Source organism: Theropithecus gelada, chromosome 15, assembly GCF_003255815.1.
Source record: "Theropithecus gelada isolate Dixy chromosome 15, Tgel_1.0, whole genome shotgun sequence".
NCBI lineage: Eukaryota > Metazoa > Chordata > Mammalia > Primates > Cercopithecidae > Theropithecus > Theropithecus gelada.
Genome location: NC_037683.1, coordinates 48523878 through 48546897, shown reverse-complemented (window position 1 = coordinate 48546897; position 23020 = coordinate 48523878). Strand labels below are relative to the sequence as shown.

General features: G+C 49.5%; 1 protein-coding gene and 1 non-coding gene across 2 annotated transcripts; both read left to right on the top strand.

The window, feature by feature from the left end:
• Positions 1-3764: 3764 nt before the first annotated feature.
• On the top strand, positions 3765-21694 carry LOC112607711 (the record flags this gene model as incomplete). The annotated part of the gene is made up of 6 exons (XM_025358873.1): positions 3765-3862; positions 4058-4124; positions 6531-6664; positions 14528-14567; positions 15486-15587; positions 21635-21694. Coding segments are annotated over exons 1-6 (501 nt in total), but the record flags the coding sequence as incomplete, so codon positions are not given.
• LOC112608839 lies at positions 14128-14234 on the top strand. The gene has a single exon (XR_003116113.1). It is a non-coding gene; the product is annotated as a U6 spliceosomal RNA (small nuclear RNA).
• Positions 21695-23020: the final 1326 nt, after the last annotated feature.

Below are 23020 nucleotides of genomic sequence, written 5' to 3'. Positions count from 1 at the left end.
TCCCCTGAAGTCGAGAACCCAGAATTCCACCCTCAGCCTACTCCGTCCTAAAAGAGCCTGTATTCAGCTGCCTGAAACCAGGGATTGAGCTCAGGCTTGTCACTTTCTAGTATGAGCTGGAGCTATCAGGGAAGGCTTCCTGAAGGAAGAAGGGTCTTATTAACGGAAGCAGCCAGGGAGACAACACTGAAGAAATTTGCATGTGTGAGAAGCATTTGTGTCTTTGTATATACCTATATGTGAGCATGTGCCTGTGTGGATGGACAGGTGTGTGGGTGTGTGTGTATGTGCGCACACATGCATCTGCTTATGTGTGTCTGATCTTGCACGCGGAAGCCTCTCTGTAGTGAGACACACACACACAGACACACACTCCCCGAGTTACGCACACGTGAACATGCAACCATTCTGCCGGGTTAATATTTCTTTGCCTGCGTCAGCACGGTCCCAGTAAGTGGGCAGCTCGATGCAGGAACGTGCCCTATCTGATCTGGTCAGTGGCTGTGGGTCCGGAACAGGGGGATTAGGGTGGGCAGGGAGCCCATCTCAGTTTCCCCCAGGCAAGCTGCACTCTCTCCACTCTCCTGCTCAGCCAGAGAAAGGAGGCAGCCCCAGTGTAGTGTGACTGCCCAGTCTCCCCACTCACGCTGGGGACTCCCTGATGGGACAGCCTCCTTGCTTGCCTCCACACGGGCCAAGGCCAGCCATTCCCTGAAAGACCCTCCCCACTCCCTCATCTCTGCCCAAATCCTGAGGCCTCTCTATGCATAGTTGTCTCCTTAAGGACAAACAGGAAGCAAAGACCCTAGGAAATGCTCACAGCAAGCCCCTCCCTTCAGCAGGAAAGCAGCTTTGCAATGTCCAGGTGAGCCAATGGGAAGATGGGATTCAATTGGCAGCTTTCCAGGAGCACAGTGATTGCACCAAGGGCCTGTGCAGAGATCTGTGTGGTCAGGGTCTGGGGTACCGGCACCCATGGGCATTAAGCTTCAGCCAGGAAGGCTTGGTGGGACATGTGGACCCCAGGGAGAGTGGCACCTCCCTAGTTGCTGGGCCTCTCCCTGGGTTGATGGAGAACCCTCCCACGCCTGCTCTGGTCCCTGGGGTGCAGGCTGGGCCAGGCTGGGCTGGGTGAGCAGACACTGTCTCTTCTGCTTTTGGGACAGCCCAAGGGCTAGCGTGAGTCAAACCCAGGTGTCCTGGCTCCTAGAGAGAAGGCTGGAGCATGGATGGAGGGAGACGCTCACTGCTGAGGCTCTTCCCACAGCATAGCCCCTCTGCCTCCACCTCCCTCAGGCTCCATCTCTGGGCAGTCTCCTCTCCACCCTAGGGGCATATTAGGACTTTCATAGGCCCTTGGCAGTTTTTTTTCTAGAGACAGGGTCTCACTCTGTCACCCAGGCTGGAGTGCAGTGGTGCGAACTTGGCTCAGTGCAGCCTCAAACTCTGGGCTTAGGCAGTCCTCTCACATCAGCTTCCTCTTACTAAGTAGCTGGGACTACAGGCGCACACCACGATGCCAAACCATTTTTTGTATTCTTTTTGTAGAGATGAGGTCTCACTTTGTTGCCTAGGCTATTCTCAAACTCCTGGGCTCAAGCCATCCTTTCACCTTGACTTCCTAGAGTGCTGGGATTACAGATGTGAGCCACCACACCCAGCCTGGCATCTGTGTGGGTGTGTATGTGTGTGGTAAAAAATACAGCATAAACTTAGTGATCTGAACTATTTTTTTGGCGGGGGGGGTCTGGTCTTTTTTTTTTTTTTTTTTTTTGAGTCTTGCCCTGTTGTCTAGGCTGGAGTGCAGTGGTTCGATCTCGGCTCACTACAACCTCCACCTTCCAGGTTCAGGCGATTCTCCTGCCTCAGCTTCCCGAGTAGCTGGGACTACAGGCGTGCCCCACTACACCCGGCTCATTTTTGTATTTTTAGTGGAGACAGGGCTTCACAATGTTGGTCAGGCTGGTCTCAAACTCCTGACCTCGTGATCCACCTGCCTCAGCCTCCCAGAGTGCTGGGATTACAGGCATGAGCCACCGTGCCTGGCCCAATCTTAACTAATTTTTAGCGTAGAGTTCAATAGCGGAAAGTATATTCACATTGTTGTACAATCTCCAGAACTTTGTCATCTTACAAAACAAACTCTATACCCATTAAACAACAACTCAATTCCCTTTCTCCTACTCCTGGTGACCACCATTCTACTTTCTGTCTCTATTAGTTTGACTACTCTAGATACTTTATATGAGTGAAACCATACACTGTGTGTCTATCTGTGCCTGGCTTAGTTCACTTAGCATAATGTTCTCAAAGCTCCCTCCATGTAATGTGTCAGAATTTCCTTCCTTTTTTTTTTTTTTTAGATGGCGCTTTGCTCTTGTCACCCAGGCTGGAGTGCAATGGCACAATCTTGGCTCACTGAAACCTCTGCCTCCTGGGTTCAGGTGATTCTCCTGCCTCAGTCTCCCAAGTAGCTGCGATTACAGGTGCCCACCCCACGCCCAGCTAATTTCCTTCTTTTTAAGGCTGAACAATATTCCATTGTATGAATGTACCACATTTTGTTTATCCATTCAGCTCCCTGCACTTGAGTTGCTCCCTCTTTTGGCTATTGTGAATAGTGCTGATATGAACATGGGTGTACAGTTATCTTTTTGAGATCCTGTTTTCAATTATTTTTTTTAAATTTTAGGTTTGGAGGCACACATGAAGGTCTGATATATAGTAAACACATGTCATGGGGATTTGTTGTACAGATTATTACATCACCCAGGTATTAAGCCCAGTACCCAATAGTTATCTTTTCTGCTCCTCTCCCTCCTCCCACCCTCAAGAAGACCCCAATGTCTGTAGTTTCCTACTTTGTGTTCACAAGTTCTTATCATTTAGCTCTCAATGCTTTCCATTCTTTTGGATATATGTGCCCTTGGCATTTTTGCCCTTTTGGGCCCCTTCTTCCAGCAAATAATAATAACAGTAATAATTTTATTTTACAACTATTGGTATAAAGACAAATATATTAATTTTTTTTTTTTTTTAAGACAGGGTTTCACTCCCGTCACCCAGACTGGAGTACAGTGGCACGATCTCAGCTTACTGCAACCCCCGCTTCCTGGGCTCAAGCGATTCTCCTGCCTCAGCCTCCCAAGTAGCTGGGATTACAGGCACCCACCACCACATCTGGCTAATTTTCATATTTTTTGTAAAGATGGAGTTTCTCCATGTTGCCCAGGCTAGTCTCAAACTCCTGAGCTCAAGCAATCCACCCGCCTTGGCCTCCCAAATAACTGGAATTACAGGTGTGAGCCACCATGCCGGCCCTGATATATTAATATTAAAACATTTTCTTCAGCCTACAAGTTCTAGGCCGGGCGCGGTGGCTCAAGCCTGTAATCCCAGCACTTTGGGAGGCCGAGACGGGTGGATCACAAGGTCATGAGATCGAGACCATCCTGGCTAACCCGGTGAAACCCCGTCTCTACTATAAAATACAAAAAACTAGCCGGTCGAGGTGGCGGGCGCCTGTAGTCCCAGCTACTCGGAAGGCTGAGGCAAGAGAATGGCGTGAACCCGGGAGGCGGAGCTTGTAGTGAGCTGAGCTCCGGCCACTGCACTCCAGCCTGGGCGACAGCGCGAGACTCCGTCTCAAAAAAAAACAAAAAAAACAGCCTACAAGTTCTTCTTTTTCTTATTTTGATGCAATCTAAACATTTTGTGGGTCCTTAGATTCAACATTCTCATGGGTCTTGTGCCTCCTGTGCATCATGGAGAAGGCGGCCCTTTATGTCTCTCACATCCTCTTCCCCCACGCAAATGCTGCCACCTCCCCAGCCTCCATCTCCAGCCCAGAGCTCCAGAACAAGTGATCCACCTCCTCTCTTGTTATCTCGTATGTGAAACAAGCACATTTACCTTTACCTGCCCCAACCCAACCTCACTTCCCCATCATCTGCCCCCTTCCCAAGGGCCTGGCCCAAGGAATGCTCTTCCCCACCACATCTCTGAAGCTTTCCCTCCAGGAGTCACTCACCTATTCCCTCTCTCGTGGCCCCTTCAGTCAGCCCCAAATCTATCCCATCTCCAAGAGCCTCTTCACGGGTCTCCCAGTCTGCATCCCCTTTGAGGTAGGAGGCAGGACTGGACTCCAGGGTGATGTTCGGACACCGGACCAGATTGAGGACTAGCTAAAACAGGGCTGGAAGCAACTTTCCAATGACACATGCCCCCCAATGTGCCATGTCAATTTATCATTGCCATGCCAACACCTGGGAGTTATCACCCCTTTCCATGGCAATGACCCAATGGCCCCAAAGTTACCACCCCTTCCCTAGAAATTTCTGCATAATTCGCCCCTTAATCTGCATACAATTAAAAGTGGGTATAAATATAACTGCAAAACTGCCCCGGGCTGCTGCTCTCTGCCTATGTATAGCCCTGCTGTGCAGAAGCAGTCCTGGAGCTCTAACACTGCCGCTTCAGTAAAGCTGTTTTCTTCTACTTCTCTCTGCATTGCCCTTGAGAGGCAAAGCCGAGAACCCTCACAGGCCAAGCCCCACTTTGGGGCTCACCTCCCCTGCATCACCCTCACCCATTCTTTACAGCAATTTTTTTTTCCTTTTTGAGACAGAGTCTTGCTCTGTTACCCAGGCTGGGGTGCAATGGAGCAATCTCCGCTCACTGCAACCTCTGCCTCCCGGGTTCAAGAGATTCTTGTGCCTCAGCCTCCCAAGTAGCTGGAATTACAGGCACCCACCACCAGACCTGGCTAATTTTTGTATTTTTAGTAGAGATGGGGTTTCACCGTGTTGGTCAGGCTGGTCTCAAACTGCCTGTTTTATTTTCTTTTATTTTTATTTTTCTGAAATATGTTAAATTCCAGCTACTCTGTCATTTCATTTCTACATTCTTCAGTGTTCCCTCTAAAATATAGGAACATTTTCTTAAATAATCAGTACCATACCTGACAAAATATACAATTCCATAGAATGATCAAATACTTGCAATTGTTTCAAAATGTCTTTTTGCATTGATTTGTTGGTTGTTTGCATCAGAATCCAAACAAGGTCATACATTACGTTGGGTTAAATGTTCTCTTAAACAAGAGGAATTCCCCTTTCTCCGTCATTATTTTTGCATGTCATTGACTTGTTGAATAAATGTGGTCCTATAAGAGTCCCACATTCTAGATTTGTCTGTGTTTTTTCTTTGTAGTGTCATTTAGCTTTTCCTTCATCCCCTGTATTTCTTTGAGTAAGTGGCTGGGCACAGTGACCCACGCCTGTATTTCCAGCACTTTGGGAGACCAAGGCAGGTGGATCGTTAGAGCCCAGGAGTTCAGTGCCAGCCTGGGCAACATGGAGAATCCCAGTCTCTACAAAAAATACAAAAATTGCCAGGCACGTTGACTCACGCCTGTAATTCCAGCACTTTGGAAGGCCGAGGCGGGTGGATCACGAGGTCAGGAGGTCGAGACCATCCTAGTTAACACGGTGAAACCCCATCTCTACTAAAAATACAAAAAATTAGCCAGACGTGGTGGTGGGCACCTGTAGTCCCAGCTACTCTGGAGGCTGAGGCAGGAGAATGGCTCCCAGCTACTCCGGGAGGCGGAGCTTGCAGTGAGCTGAGATCGTGCCACTGCACTCCAGCTTGGGCTACAGAGTAAGAGTCCATCTCAAAAAAAAAAAAAAAAAAAATTAGCAGGGCACCTGTAGTCCCAGCTACTCAGGAACCTGAGGCAGCAGGATCACTTGAACCTGGGAAGGCAAAGCTGCAGTGAGCCATGTTTGTGCCATTGAGCAAGTCCCTGTCTCAAAAAAAGAAAAAAGAAAAAAAAAAGAGAGAGAAAGAAATAAAGGAAAATATATGAGAAGTTAGCTCTGGGCCGGGCGCAGTGGCTCACACCTGCAATCCCAGCACTTTGGGAAACCAAGGCAGGCAGATCGTCTGAGTTCAAGAGTTTGAGACCAGCCTGGCTAACATAATGAAACCCCGTCTCTACTAAAAATACAAAAATTAACTGGGCATGGAGGCACACACCTTTGTAGTCCTAGCCACTGGGGAAGCTGAGGCAGGAGAATCACTTGAACCCAGGAGACAGAGATTACAGTGAGCGAAGATTGCATCACTGCACTCCAGCCTGGGCAACAGAGCAAGACTCCATCTCAAAAACAAAAAAAAGTGGCCAGGTGTGGTGGCTCACTCCTGTAATCACCTGAGGTCAGGAGTTTGAGAGCAATCTGGCCAACATGGTGAAACCCCATCTCTACTAAAATATACAAAAATTAGCTGGGCTCAGTGATGCAAACCTGTAGCCCCAGCTACTCAGGAGGCTAAGTCACGAGAATTGCTTGAACCTGGGAGGCAGAAGTTGCAGTGAGCCAAGATTGTGTCACTGCCCTCTAGCCTGGGTGGCAGAGCAAGACTCAGTCTCAAAAAAAAAAAAACAACAACAAAAACAAACAAACAAACAAAAAACCTCTAATGGTGTATGGTTTTTTTTTTTTTCCTATTAATTCATTTTATTTATTTATTTTTTTGAGACAGAGTCTCAGTCTGTCACTCAGGCTGGAGTACAATGGTGCAATCTCGGCTCACTGCAAGCTCTGCCTCCCAGGTTTATGCCATTCTCCTGCCTCAGCCTCCCGAGTAGCTGGGATTACAGGCGCCCGCCACCACGCCTGGCTGATTTTTTTGTATGTTTAGTAGAGACGGGGTTTTACCATGTTAGCCAGGATGGTCTCGACCTCCTGACCTCGTGATCTGCCTGCCTCAGCCTCCCAAAGTGCTGGGATTACAGGCGTGAGCCACTATGCCCGGCCAGGGTTTGTTTATTTTTTTGAGACAGTCTCGCTCTGTTGCCCAGGCTGAAATGCAGTGGCGTGCATGTTGCTCACTGCAGCCTCGACTTCCCAGGTTCAAGTGATTCTCTCGGCTGGGACTACAGGTGCGTGCCACCATGCCACGCTAATTTTTGTGGTTTTTGTAGAGATAGGGTCTCGCCATGTGCCCAGGCTGGTCTTGAACTCCTGGGCTCAAACAGTCCTCCCATCTTGGCCATCCAAAGTGCTGGGATTACAGGCACGAGCCACCGCGCCCTGCCTGGTGTGATTTTATTTAGGTTCAGTCTTGCAGAGGCAGTTGTCCTCTGCGGAGGTGCTGCATGCTTCCTATTTCATCCCATCAGGAAGCACGTCATGTCTAGCTGCCCACGCTCAGTGATGCGAACTGCGCAGTGGCTTCAGGGAGTGACAACCTGACCCCTCCATTGTCACATTCCCCTCTGCCCACCCCCCATCAGTCCTTCGCCTTCTGCTTTTATTCTTTGATTTCTACCTAAACCCATTTCATAATCTTCCACAATAAAGCATTTTAAAGGAAAAGCTCCAAGCAGCAATTTCCTAACCCACAGGAAAGAATGAGTCTAAAAATGGTAGAGACTCAGGTACGAGGTTAATCGGAGCAGGGAGGAGGGCCAGGATAAGGGACGCCTCATGAGAAGGAGGAAGGAGAGACTGAAGTGGTGGCCGGAAGGAGCAGTGGAAAAATCCAGCGACCTCCTGGCCAGGAGCCTGAGTTTGAGGCTGGTGTGAAGTTTCCCTACTCCGGGCCCCACCTGGGTGGTGAGTGGTTTAGAGCTCAGGCTTTTTAGACAGACAGACCTGAACTTGAATCCAGCTCAGCTTCTTAATCAGCATTGGGTGACTTAAAGCAAGAAATTTAACTGGGCTTCTTCATCTGTAAAATGAAGATAGTAATCCTTACCTTGCAGGGTTGTTGGGAGAATGGACTGAGTGGGCGGGGGCGTGGCAAGGGCCTGGTAGAGTAAACACTCTGGGTGGTGGGTAGGAAGCCTGTTTGAGGGAGGGGAACTCTGTACTCCACAGCTCCTGCCCTAACAGATTCTTGCCCGATGCCAGGGCCAAGCTAGAAGTGCTGGGAGTAGAGTATAATGTGCTCATTCCGCAGACAGCAAGGGCGATGCTCAGGGACATCCATCTTCCTCTTTGGCTGCTCTAATGGTGGATGCATCTGGTTTCCCAGCCCCTGCCATTGCAGCCTAGTGGCTTAGCTTTCTGGACTTGAACCCTTGGTCACTCCCTCAGTCTAGGCGCCAGGATTCCCCAGGCACCCTGCAATTGCCAGCCCAGTTAACAGGCAGCCGGCTCGCTGAGCGGCTGGGGGATCCAGGCATGACAGGGCCTTGGGCAGGCCGCCTCCTGGGGACAAATGGCCTGCTGAGCCTGTGACGGGTGAGGCCATCTGATTCCCAGATGGTTTCTCCTACGCTGGGAACATGGCAGATGCACAATAAATGTTGAGAGAATGGAGCTTTCCCTCCCCTGAGTGGGAGAGAAATCGTTTGTCAGGTGACTCTGCCTGTGGGGGTGTCTTGGGCATCCCCAGGAATTCATGGCTCCAAGCCCTTGAGCCCTGGGCGAGGGGAGCGGGGGGAAGCACCTGGGGTGGGGCAAAGAGCTGGGAGCTCCTCCCTCCTCCTGTTCCAGCCTGTCTACTCCCGCCCTGCCCACCCCCACGCACGTTGAGCCTCTCGCTCCTTTCACAGCAGCTGAGGCATCCCAGCCGAGGGCCTCAGTGAGATGGGGTTGGGTGAGGTGGAATCTTAACCCCCAGACTCCCAACCTCATCCTGTTTTCAGCACCCATGAGACTGGCTCTAGCACCCCCTGCTGGCAGCCAAAGCTGACTCCTTTAGCCTGAGTCCACTGGAGGTGCCACCGATGTGTCCCCAACTCCAGTCCCCTCAAGGGACTGGCAGGGCCCACTTTAGACCCAGGGTTCTGCTCAGAGGGGAGACACAGACTCCACCCAGCCCAGCCCACACGCCTTTGTTGTGGCTTCCAAGTTTTCTTTTCCACGTCACCTGTGCTGCTTGCTCTCTGGTTTTGTTGACTTTAGTGCTGTCTCTGTTTGTTCTGGCTGAGCCAACAGCCTCAGGATGAAACTCTGAGCCCAGGAAGTGTGAACCTGAGAGGCAGCAGGCTGGGAGTGGGGACGGAGGCAGATGAGAGAGAGGGTAAGATCTGAGCTGGTTCCCGGCCTCAGGCTGGAGTTCATAGCCGTTCACTCCAGCAGCAGGGTCGGGGCCTAGGGGCAGGGATGGGTGGAAGGATTTTTCCAGCCTCACTGAGGGCAGGTCTTGGCCTGTCACATCACTGTTTTGAAGTTTGTTTGGAAGCTCAGCCCCAGAACTCTAATGCCTCACATCTGCAGGAGGTCTGAACCCCTCTGTGGAGCAGTGCAAGTTCTCTGGAAGCTGCTATCTGATTTCAGCCCCGAGTCCTTCAACTGAGCAACACAGGGGACACCACCATCCCCCACAGGAAGCCTCCAGGACTGAGCTTTCCTGACTTTCCATGCACCTCCATGAGAATCTGTTACCCAGCAACCTGGGAAGGTGACCCCGCAGGGATTATTGCCCCTCTACAAATTGAGTCCCAGACATGGTAAAGGGACATCTCCAAAGTCACCAAGTGAGAGCTTCCTGGCTCCTAGTCCAGACTTTTTGCCCCACTTCAAGCATCTCTCAGATCATGGAGCATGATGGGAAGGCAGCACTAGGCCCCAGGTGCCGGGGCAGGGGCCAACACACCAAGTCGTGGAGTGTGCATACAGCGCCACACAAACCAGGGGCATGGGCAACCTGGCGCTGACACGCTCATCCCGCAGCCCCACAGACCAGACGCGCCCAGGACCCTCATGACCCTCCCGCGTGCAGAGGAGTAAGAGAAAACAATGACTGAGGGCCCACCTGCCACTCACTGCTCCTGGCCTGCCTGTGTGGCCTGTGAGGTGTACCTGCCGTCTCAGGGTTAGGACAGTGGAACCACCCTGGCCTGCAGCCGGGAGCTTAGGGTAAGGCTAGGGAAGCTGCTGCCGTCACCACAGGCTTAGGGTGCCCAGCTCTGCCAGCTGATCCAGCCAAGTCCTTCTTGAGGAAGATGAGCTGTCATTAGGGAGCCCTTCCCACCTCTCAGACCTCCCCTTCTTATGGCTCGACAGGCCCTGAAGCTGCCATCCTTCTTTTCAGGAAGACACCTGTCACATGCTCATGTGCTCTGGGAAGCGCTGTGTGTTCATCCACACAGCCTCCGCCTCATGCCACATGCCCCCTTCACACCTGTGGCCCACAGTCTAGGGGGCTGTGTGTCTGGGGACTCCCTGTGTGTGCTCAGTCAGACACGGGTACACATCTTGGACCCAGGAATGTAACACAGCATTGCACCCATATAGATGAACACACAGGTGCTACATTCTGCATCCCCCCCCCTACACCTTTCAGAGCGAGGACCATTTGAGGGTGAGGGGTGAGTCACCTGCCAACCTGTGGGACCTGCTGAGCTAGCAGGATGGGAAGCCACAAGCTGACAGCTGTGGCCTCAAGGGACCAACACCCCGCGTGGGGCCCGCCCAACCACCAGCCTCCAGTGCCCCCCAACCCCTTACCTCCACCCTTATTACCTCCTGCCCACACCCTCAGCCGGGCCTCATGCCAGAAAGGCACCTCTTTTCCTTTACAACATATATCTGCAGCTGAGCTGTCTGAGCTGTCGCTGCGCCTCAAGGATACTGCCTGACTTCAAGGAAAAACCAGGGAGGCAGCAGGACCCATCCCTCTCCTCTCCTCTGTCCAAACCCCAAGACTCCTAACTCTGCCCCCCATGGAACCTCTTCTTGTTGATCATTCATACCTTTTGCACCTCTTAGCTCACACACGCTTGAGCAGAGAGCCCCATTCTAGGCCCAGATGGGCTCCATCCCCTCCTGCCCTCTCTCACCTCGGTATTGCTGCTCAGGAGTCCGTCCCCAAGTCTGGGAACTCCCTGAGGACAGAAGGGCAGTCTGCAAACATAGACAGAAAACCAGGAAACCCGAGTAGCCCAGGTGAGTTGATTGTCCCCCAGATGAAGGAAGCTGGTTAAAAGCCCACCTGGAGGCTGGGTGCAGTGGCTTACGCCTGTAATTCCAGCACTTTGGGAGGCTGAGGCGGGCAGATCACGAGGTCAGGAGATCGAGACTATCCTGGCTAACACTGTGAAACCCCGTCTCTACTAAAAATACAAAAAATTAGCCGGGTGTGGTGGTGGGTGCCTGTAGTCCCAGGTACTCGGGAGGCTGAGGCAGGAGAATGGCGTGAACCTGGGAGGCGGAGCTTGCAGTGAGCCGAGATCGCACCACTGCACTCCAGCCTGGGTGACAGAGCGAGACTCTGTCTCAAAAAAAAAAAAAAAAGCCCACCTGGCTCCTCCTCTGCTTTACCAGCACACCCATTTAATCACCAAGTCAAGTCTTGCTGGGTCTAAAGATTGTCCTCAACTCCTACTCTGTGCCAGACATATCAGTAAACACATGGTCACCTTTGTACATGTGTCACTCAGCCGGGCATGGTGGCTCACACTTGTAATCCTAGCAATTTGGGAGGCTGAGGCGGGCAGATCACTTGAGGTCAGGAGTTTGAGACCAGCCTGGCCAACGTGGTGAAACACTGTCTCTACTAAAAATACAAAAATTAGCTGGGCATGGTGGTGGGCACCTGTATTCCCGGCTACTTGGGAGGCTGAGGCAGGAGAATCACTTGAACCCGGGAGGCAGAGGTTGCAGTGGGCCGAGATCACGCCACTGCACTCCATCCTGAGCAACAAGAACGAAACTCTGTCTCAGAAAAAAAGAAAGATAAGAAAGAAAGAAAGATAAGAAGGAAGGAAGGAAGGAAAAGAGAAGAGAAGAGAGAAGGGAAGAGAAGAGAAGAGAAGAGAAGAGAAGAGAAGAGAAGAGAAGAGAAAAAGAAGAGAAGAGAAGAGAAAAGGAAGGAAGGAAGGAGAGAGAGAGAGAGAGACAGGGAGGGAGGGAGGGAGGGAAGGAAAGGAAGGAAAGGAAGGAAAGAAAGAAGGAAAGAAAGAAAACTAACTCTTGCCAACTTTCTATCTTTCAAAGTTGAATTGTTTTTTCATATAGTGGTTAAGCATATGGGTTCTGTACTGGGCATGGTGGCTCATGTCTGCAATCCCAGCACTTTGGGAGGCTGAGACTAGGTGTAATACTTGAGCTCAGGAGTTTGAGACCAGCCCAGGCAACACAGTGAAACCTCATCTGTACTAAAAAATAAAATAACAAATAAAGGAAGGATATGACCTCTGAAGCCAGACTGCCTGGGCTTAAATCTCAGCTCTGCTGCTTGCTAGTTGCTTTATCTCTCTGTACCTCAGTTTCCTCATCTGTGAAAAGGACATAATACCCACCACATGAAGTTGTTGTGAACTCTAAATGAGTTAATAATACATAGGAAGTGCTTAGGAGAAGGCCTGCTCTATCATAAGAGCTCTTAACAGTTTGCTACTATTAATCTCCCTCCCCCCACTGATTCATTCCCTTATAGTCTGTCCCCAGCTATCCAATCTTCATACAGCAGTCAATGTGACCTTCTAACCACTGATGTGATGGGGTCACTCCTGCACTTGCCATCCGTCCATGGCTCCCCGTGGCTCCTTAGCCCTGCTCACAAGGCCCTTCACACCGGGCCCAGTGCTCCAGCCTTCCATTGCCCCTCTCACATTGCCTTGCACACCCAGACTTCCCTCAGCTGTCTCTGCCTAGAACCCTCTGTACCCTGGTGTGCTGGAAAATGCTTAACAACTGGATGTTGGCCGGGCGCGGTGGCTCAAGCCTGTAATCCCAGCACTTTGGGAGGCCGAGACGGGCGGATCACAAGGTCAGGAGATCGAGACCATCCTGGTTAATATGGTGAAACCCCGTCTCTACTAAAAAGTACAAAAAAAAAAAACTAGCCGGGCAAGGTGGCGGGCGCCTGTAGTCCCAGCTACTTGGGAGGCTGAGGCAGGAGAATGGCGTGAACCCGGGAGGCAGAGCTTGTAGTGAGCTGAGATCTGGCCACTGCACTCCAGCCTGGGCGATAGAGCGAAACTCCGTCTCAAAAAAAAAAAAACAAACAAAAAAAAACTGGATGTCTATAAAAACTGCATGCATAGATATGTCCCTCTATTTATTATAAGTTTTAATAGTATAAAGCTGTAAGATAGCACATAATATACCAGATAAATCATACCAAAGTATACAGTGCTCTTTATTGTAAATTCTACAAAGTTAAATGCTCTAGAGAATGCTTTTTCGACTTTTTGCCAACCCTTACATCTGCAGCCAACCTATGGTTACAATTCATAGGGTATGACAAAGTCAAACTATGAACAAATGCTTGATTACTATCAAATTCAACAAGTAAGTCATTCCTAGGCCAGACATGGTAGCCCAGGCCTGTAATTCCAGGGCTTTGGGAGGCTGAGGCAGGAGGACCCCTTGAGCCCAGGAGTTCAAGACCAACCTGGGCAACATAGTAAGACCCTGTCTCTACAAAAGAAAACAAAAATTAGCCAAGCATGGTGGCACGCACCTGTAGTCCCAGCTACTTAGAAGGCTGAGGCAGGAGAATCACTTGAGCCCAGGAGTTCAAGGCTACAGTGGGCCACGATAATGACACTACACTCCAGCCTGGGTGACAGAGCAAAAGCCTGTCTCAAAAAAAACAAAAAAAAACAGACAGACACACATACACACACACATATAAACTATTCTCAGCTCACAGGCTGGATTTAGCCTGCAGGCTGTAGTTTGTCAACCTCTGGTCCATGCAATCAACAGAATAGTCAATTAAGCCCTGATTTGTAGTATTTGTCAATTTCAACGATGCAAATACTCCCCCGATGGCCTATTTCCAAATACCACTGTGTGGTCACTGAACAAGGAGGTGGGACGAGATGAGCAGAGCACATCATCATACAGACTCTCCACCTTAAAGATACAACAGATGTAAATACCATGAAAAGCCTATAACAATAAAACATAGTAATAATTAGGAAGTGGTGAGTTTTGATTATGTGTTACCTTTGTTTTTAAAATAATTTAATTATATGTTTATATAATTTAATTTTTAGTGGTGGCAGTGTTTAACAAGCAGCCTGCAAACTTCCTGAAAATGGAACACTTGGCTCTCACAAGCCTGTTGGACTGGCTCCAGCACACCACCACCTGTGCCTGTGCCGTCTCCCATAACGCTCCCTGGCAAACGCCAAGTCACTCTTCAAGACTTAGTGTCATGCTCGCTTCAGCAGCACATGTACTAAAATTGGAACGATACAGAGAAGATTAGCAGGGTCCCTGCATAAGGATGACAGGCAAATTTGTGAAGCGTTCCATATATATATACACACACATATATATATGTGTGTATATATGTATTTTTTTCCCTGAGATGAAGTCTTACTCTGTAGCCCAGGCTGGAGTGCAGTGGCACGATCTCACTGCAACCTCTGCCTCCCAGGTTCAGGCAATTTTGCCTCAGCCTCCTGAGTAGCTGGGATTACAGGCACGCACCACGCCCACCTAATTTTTGTATTTTTATTACAGACAGGGTTTCACCATGTTGGCCAGCCTGGTCTCAAACTCCTGATCTCATGATCCACCGACCTCGACCTCCCAAAGTGCTGGGATTACAGACATGAGCCACCTTGCCCAGTCTCCATATTTTTTTTTTTAAAGAAAGGAAAGAAAGAAACTTAGGGTCCACATTACCTGCTGCCTGGCTCCCCTAAACTGGATGTGGTGCCTTCGATGGGTTCTCACAGCCATGTAGGCTTTTCTCTCTCATAGCCACTAAGGGGTAAACTACTCCACTTATTTTCTTGTAATAAAATGCGTGCATGCACGTGCATTGCACGCCATTAAAAGGCGTGCAATGAAGTATGAAGGGGCTGAGGGGCCTTGCAGAGGGATCCTGGGGCAAAAAGACAGAATTAGGGAAGTGGGGTCTGATGAGAGGGGCTTCATCCAGGGGCTCAGAATGTCTGGGAGGGCAGGGTCAGAATGCCCCCTAGTTGTTGTGGGGGCCTTTGGGTTGAGACGGCTGATCTACTGGCATCCTAAAGCACCACCTTGCCCCCACAAGGTGCAGGTTTCCCCTCTCCACTCCACTCAGCCTGCTTCGCAGCTAGAGTTTCTCTCAGCTCCCTTGGACTTCAGAAGGAACTTATAAGGGAGCCTCCCTGGTCTTCAGTGATCAGGTCAGGAGATGCTTTGTCTTCGGGCTCCCTTTGGTAGGCAGTGACCAAGGAGATTTCCCATTTCCCAGAGGAACAACTGAGGCACAGAGCCGGCCTCATCCAAGCCTCAGATATCCCAGGGTTTCCCCTTCAGCTGCGAATCCTCCGAATCATGGCTACCGGCCTAGACTACCCCGTTCCCAAGGTCATCCCATCCATCTCCCTCCCCTGCCTTCTTTTTTTCTTTTCCACACCTTTGTTTGTTTGTTTGTTTGTTTTCTTTTCCTCCCCTGCCTTCTAATGAGACAGCCCCCTTTCCCATGGAGGGACTCAGTGGTGCGGCTTTTCCTCCCTCCTCAGAGGCAGCCCAAATAGGCACCTCATTCTCCCTAATCTACCATCGCCTGCCCTTCCTTTTTTTTTTTTTTTTTTGAGACAGAGTCTTGCTCTGTCACCCAGGTTGGAGTGCAGTGGTGTGATCCTGGCTCACTGCAACCTCTGCCTCTTGGGTTCAACCGATTCTCCTGCCTCAGCCTCCCAAGTAGCTGGGATTACAGACACACGCCACCAGACCCGGCTAATTTTGTATTTTTATTAGAAACAGGGTTTCACCATGTTGGCCAAGATGGTCTCGAGCTCTTGACCTCGCGATCCACCTGCCTGGGCCTCCCAAAGTGCTGAGGTTACAGGTGTGAGCCACCACACCCGGTCTGCCCTTCCTATAGTCTAACTTGAATTTCTCCTGCTTTCATGACACTGTCTTTCCTTCCCAGAAAGGGATCTGGGGTCCCACCCTACAAGTGACCTCATCAAGGGGCTGTTCTCCACCCTCCAGCCCCTCCCCAGCCCTACCGCAAAGCCAGGACCTAGCCTAGCCCAGCATCTGTCTCTGCAGTTCCTGGAGACAGTCACCAGGTAAGGGCAGCCAGCCTGTTGTAGCCACCTCTCCCACCCCTGATCTTTGCCTAGGATCCGCCCCTGTCTCCTAGTTCTCCAGGACACACACCCCACCCTGGGGCCGAGGCTCCACTGTCCACCTGTCCAGACTTGCCTTCTGTCCTATGGGCTGACACGCCCAACCCAGCCAGTGCCCTGTGGTAGAATGTCTCACTCGGGTCAGAGAGAACAGCAGGAAGAGGGGGCTGGAGGGGGCACCTTCCACCCATCCCCATGGCTGACACCCCTTCCGCAACTCGAGAAGGTCCATGAAGGTCCCCAGGACCCAGTTCACCAAACTCCTCAAGCTTTATAGGTAGGCGGAGTAAGGCCCTGAGGGCCAGACCAAAGCCTTAGGGTGGGTTAGTGGCTGAGACAAGACTAGATCCCAGGCTAGATCCTATGCAAGGGAAGGCCTCCCATCCCTACACGGGAAGACTTCTTCCCACAGACAGCCTCCAGGGAGGAGACTCAGAGGGCTCGCCTGAGAGAGTGGGGGGTGCTAGAGGAGTTACAGGGAGGTGGGTCACAGTCCAGGAGAGACAGTCTTGCCCTGCAGAGTTTTAGGAGGTTGGATGCTTCCCAGCTCAGCGCTGAGGGAAGGAAAACAGACCAGCTCACCCAGTAATTAGTGTTCCTTACTGGTGGCATACTTAAATGGGGGCATGGGGATGGGTGCTGTCCTCCCCAGGGGCCGGCAATAGGGGGAACATCACTGGCAATGAACTTAAAAACAATAAAACTGACTAAAAGTCAGTCTGCTTCTTGTTGTCACCATCAGCAGCAATGTTAAACAACGTCAGTGGTAAAATACACAGATGGGATATTTTACCCCATTTGTGGTAAATACCCCATTTGTGGGGAACCAACTGCCCCCTCCCCTTAGTACACCACAGTTCCTATCTATATATTCACCCCCAAATTCCTGCCAATCAAACCTACATGATTTCTTAGATCCTAAGACAATTAAGCCTTCTTTGGAGCATGTATGGGTCCTTTTAGGACACTTTTTTCTGAATGTCTACTGAGCATCTTAAGAAGTGTTAATGTGCCAGGCACAGTGGCTCAGGACTTTGGAAGGCTGAGGTGGGTGGATCACCTGAGGTCTGGCCAACATGATGAAACCTCATCTGTACTAAAAATACAAAAATTAGCTGGGCGTGGTGGTGCACACCTGTAATTCGAGCTACTTGGGAGGCTGAGGCAAGAGAATCGCTTGAACCCAGGAGGTGGAGGTTGCAGTGAGCTGAGATTGGACCACTGCACTCCAGCCTGGGCGACAAGAGTGAAACTCTGTCTCAAAAAAAAAAAAAAAAAAAAAAAAAAAGCAGCAGAAGAAAAAGTGTTAATCAGTTCCTACAAGAGTACTTCATTTATTCATTATTCATTTATTCAGCCGTGAGAGCTCTCCCAAGTGCTAGGTAGTAGATGTGCAAGTCCCAGTCCCAGCTCTGGAGGACTTACAAGGCATGTAGGGAAGCTGGTGAGTAAACAAGAAGCTACAATGCAAGTTTAGAGGTGATAAGCACAGGGATATGTGGGAGTTGAAAGGACAGCACTGAACCAGGTTTGGGGCTTGGGAATATCAGGGACGCCTTCCTGGAGGAAGGGACATCCACTTTAACAGCAGAGATGAGAAAGAGCCAGGCAAAAGGGTCAGGAACAGAAAGAACAGGTCAACTCATGCAGAGGCCCCGAGGGAGCCTGGGAAATGTGTGGCTAGAGCAAGATGGGAGCCCCTGACACTAGAGAGCTAAGGCTGGGCTGGACCATGAATGGTCTTGTACTTGCTCCAGGGAGTAAACTGAAGGTCTGTAAACAGGGGAGTGGCAGGGAAACATTAGTATATTAGAAAGCTCTAAAGCACTGCTGTAGCTCAGAAGGCACGAATTTGGTGGTAAGAGCAGGAGTGGAGCAGAGAAACTGGTTAGGAGGCAGTTGCAGTAATAAAGGCAGGAGTTGGTGGTAACTGGAACAAAGAGAGTCTCATCAGGATTGGAAAAAGGGGCTGGACTGGAGGATGGCGCCAGTGAATGATCGAGTTGGGGTGCAGGTGTGAGAAGTGTGGGGTAGCTCCAGGGTTTCTGGTGGGGTGGTGCCCCTCTCTCATGGGAACAAAGGAGGAGGAGCAAGCTTAGTGCATAATCAAGTCTTATTTTCATATTTCTGATAAGATTTTCTCAAGTCTACAGCACTTCCTAAATATGTCATCACATGTGTGAGGTTTTTAGTTTAGTTTAGTTTAGTTTTTTATTTTTATTTTTCGGTTTTGTAGATCAAGGCGGCCCCCAAAACATCTTTTCTGTGTAAGGAGAGGTTACTCTGGAGAATTAAAGTAAAAGAGATGAGAGATGCAGCAAAAAAGCACACTTAATTACTCTGCTGCACTTTCCCTACCCCTCTTGCATTCGGCATCTACAAAGTCTGGTGCTTGGAAATAGACAAGAATCCTGGGCCCAACACAGTGGCTCATGCCTGTAATCCCAGCACTGTGGGAAGCGGAGGCAGATGGATTGCTTGAGGCCAGGAGTTCGAGACGAGGCTGGCCAACATGGTGAAACCCTGTCTCTACTGAAAAATACAAAAATTAGCCAGGTGTGGTGGCGCACGCCTGCAATCCCAGCTACTCATGAGGCTGAGGCACGAGAATCGCATGAACCTAGGAGGCGGAGGTTGCAGTGAGCCAAGATTGGGCCACTGCACTCTCCAGCTTGGGCAATAGAGCAAGAGACTCTGTCTAAAAAAAGAATCCTGACCTCATAAAACTTACAATTTAGGTGCTGGCTTATGCCTTTAATCCCAGTGCTATGGGAGATCAAGGTAGGGGGATTGCTTGAAGCCAGGAGTTCAAGACCATCCTGGGCAACACAGCACAACCCCTGTCTACAAAAAATTTAAAAAATTATCTGGTCATGGTGGCGTGGGCATGTAATCCTAGCTACTTTTAAGGCTGAGGCAGGAGGCTGCAATGAGCCATGATCCAGTCACTGCACTCCAGTCTGGGTGACAAAGCAAGACTCTGTATCTAAAAAAAAAAAAGAAAAAAAAAAAGAATTTACAATCTCATAAATCAAAAGTAATATAGGATTATAAAATACTGACATGGCCTGTTTAGGTGACTCATGCCTGTCATCTCAGCACTTTGGGAGGCCAAGGCAGGCAGATCACCTGAGGTCAGGAGTTTGAGACCAGCCTGGTCAACATGGTGAAACCCTGTCTTTACCAAAAATACAAAAATTAGCAAGGGGTGGTGGCACACACCTGTGATCCCAGTGACTTGGGAGGCTGAGGCAGGAGAATTGCTTGAACCCAGGAGGGAGAGGTTGCATTAGCCGAGATCGTGCCACTGCACTCCAGCCTGGGTGACAGAGCAAGACTCTGTCTCAAAAAAATAATAAGGCCGGGTGCGGTGGCTCACGCCTGTAATCCCAGCACTTTGGGAGGCTGAGGAGGGCAGATCATGAGGTCAGGAGATTGAGACTATCCTGGCGAGCACAGTGAAACCCTGTTTCTACTAAAAATACAAAAAATTAGCCGGGTGTGGTGGCGGGCGCCTGTAGTCCCAGCTACTCGAGAGGCTGAGGCAGAAGAATGGTGTGAACCTGGGAGGCAGAGGTTGCAGTGAGCCAAGATAGCGCCACTGCACTCCAGCCTAAATGACAGAGCCAGACTTTGTCTCAAAAAACAATAAATAAATAAATAGCCGGGCGCGGTGGCTCAAGCCTGTAATCCCAGCACTTTGGGAGGCTGAGACGGGCGGATCATGAGGTCAGGAGATCGAGACCATCCTGGCTAACACAGTGAAACCCCATCTCTACTAAAAAGTACAAAAAAACTAGCTGGGCGAGGTGGCGGGCGCCTGTAGTCCCAGCTACTCGGGAGGCTGAGGCAGGAGAATGGCATGAACCCGGGAGGCGGGGCTTGTAGTGAGCCGAGATCCGGTCACTGCACTCCAGCCTGGGTGACAGAGCGAGACTCCGTCTCAGAAAAATAAATAAATAAATAAATAAATAAATAAATAAATAAATAATAATAATGGCACTTTCACATAAAACTTTTTTTTTTTTTGAGATAGAGTTTTGCTCTTTTTGGCTAGGCTGGAGTGCAATGGTGCAATCTCTGCTCACTGCAACCTCCTGGATTCAAGCAATTCTGCCTCAGTCTCCCAAGTAACTGGGATCACAGCCGCCTGCCATCACTCCCAGCTAATTTTTTGTATTTAGTAGAGATGGGGTTTCACCATGTTGGTCAGGCTGGCCTCGAACTCCTGACCTCAGGTGATCCACCTGCTTCGGCCTCTTAAAGTGCTGGGATTACAGGCATGAGCCACCACCCCCAGCCCCTTGCTCTGTCACCCAGGTTGGAGTGCAGTGGTGTGATCTCAGCTCACTTCAGCCTCCAACTCCTGGGTTCAAGCAATTTTTCTGCCTCAGCCTCCTGAAGAGCTGGGATTATAGGCACATGCCACCATTCCTGGCTAATATTTGTATTTTTAGTAGAGACAAGGTTTCACCATGTTGGCAAAGCTGGTCTCGAACTTCTAACCTTAGATGATCCACTCTTCTTGGCCTCCCAAAGTGCTGGGATTACAGGTGTGAAGGTGTGAGCCACTGCACCTGGCCATTTTTGTCTCTTTTTTTTTTTTTTATAAATGCATAACTTTTATTCTAAATGTAATAATGCCCACCAAAGATAATGTGAAAACTACAAGTAAAAACAAATTGCTCACAATGCAGAAATAATATCATGCCTATTAATGCTTTCACTTCTTTTCATCCATTAATCTTTCTAAGTGCTCTGTTGACATAAATGAAAATAATTCCACATAAGCCTGTTTGTATAATGCCCTTTTTAGCTAATGCTGTGATGATAGAATAATTATCAACTCCAGGGCCGGGTGCGGTGGCTCAAGCCTGTAATCCCAGCACTTTGGGAGGCCGAGACGGGTGGATCACGAGGTCAGGAGATCGAGACCATCCTGGCTAACACAGTGAAACCCCGTCTCTACTAAAAAATACAAAAAACTAGCCGGGCGAGGTGGCGGGCGCCTGTAGTCCCAGCTACTCAGGAGGCTGAGGCAGGAGAATGGCATGAACCTGGGAGGCGGAGCTTGCAGTGAGCTGAGATCCGGCCACTGCACTCCAGCCTGGGCAACAGAGCCAGACTCCATCTCAAAAAAAAAAAAAAAAAAAGAATAATTATCAACTCCAAAAGTATTATTTTAATAACTAAGAGACAAACCATACTTTATTTAACTATCTTCTGTCACTGAGTATTTAGTTTCCAACTTTTAAATTTTTTCTTTTTTTATTCATAAATATACATTTGTATTTCAATGTTTCAATATTATAAATAGCATTGGAATGATCTTTGGGCAAAGGCTTTGTTTGTCTCTGCAAATACTTTCCCAAGGATCAACCTCAGAAATAAAATAGCTGAGGAAGGAATATGAGAAATATCCAGGTTTGTTTTAATTTTTAATCCTCTATATATTTACCTGTTTGTTTGTTTGTTTGTTTGTTTGTTTGTTTGTTTTGAGACAGGGTCTTTGTTGCCCAGGCTGGAGTGCAGTGGCACGATCTTGGCTCACTGCAACCTCTGCCTCCCTGATTTAAGCAATTCTCATGCCTCAGCCTCCGGAGTAGCTGGGATTACAGGCGTCCGTTACCACTCCCAGCTAATTTTCATATTTTTTGTAGAGATGGAGTTTCATCTTATTGGCCAGGCTGGTCTTGAATTCCTGACCTCAAGTGATCTGCCCGCCTCGGTCTCCCAAGGTGCTGGGATTACAGATGTGAGCCACCTCACCTGCCTATATTTACCTCTTGAATCCATCGATTTTATGGCATGAGGTGAGAATCTAGTTTTTGCTTTCCAGAGGTGAGAAGAAGGGGTCTTCTTCAGGAACCCCAAGCCCCGTCCTCTTAGCCCTCAGTTTCTTGAAAATCCCTTGGAGAACAGAAGGTGAAGTACAGATTTGACACGTCATGCCCAGATTCCCTTTGCCCTAATTACAAGAAAGTGTTTTCCCTGTTCCATGAGTAACTGCCTTTCTCTAAGTGGCCTCACTCTGATGAGTAACTGAAAATGCACTTCTCTGTTTGAACTTTGTCAGAAGTGTCCATGCCAAAAAGCCTTGTAATGCTCGAAAGTACATAAAATAGAAAGGGATAGCAAAAATAAAACAGGAAACAAACAAGTTAATCAAGTGCCCAGCACACGTTAAGGACTCAGTAAATGATATATGTTCACTCAACAGACATTTATGGATTTCCTACTGGAAGTCAGGCGCTATGGGGACATGGCAGTGACCAAGACACAGTTACTGCCCTCCCACAGCATCCTGCCTAGTGGACAAGACAGCCTTAAACACATGATTACACAAATGGTGGTTAGTTATAAGTGTTAACTGTCAAGGTACTGGGGGACTATCTCATCAGGATAAGGGGACATTGGTGAATTATAAGGATACATTGGGGTTGGGCATGGTGGTTCATGCCTGTAATCCCAGCACTTTTGGAGGCCAAGGAGGGCAGATCACCTGAGAACAGGAGTTTGAGACCAGCCTGGCCAACATGGTGACACCCCGTCTCTACTAAAAATACAAAATTAGCCGGGTATGGTGGCACGTACCTGTAATCCCAGCTACTCGGGAGGCTGAGGCAGGAGAATTACTTGAACCTGGGAGGCGGAGGTTGCAGTGAGCTGAGATCGGGCCATTGCACTCCAGCCTGGGCGACAGAGCGAGACTCTGTCTCAAAAAAAAAAAAAAAAAGAAAGAAAGAAAAAACACAGGTGGGGTACGGTGGCTCACACCTGTAATCCCAGCACTTTGGGAGGCTGAGGTGGGCAGATCACCTGAGGTCAGGAGTTCGACACCAGCCTGGCCAACATGGTGAAACCCCATCTCTACTAAAAATACAAAAAAATTAGCTGGGCGTGGTGGTGCACACCTGTAATCCCAGCTACTTGGGAGGCTGAGGCAGGAGAATCACTTGAACCCGGGAGGTGGAG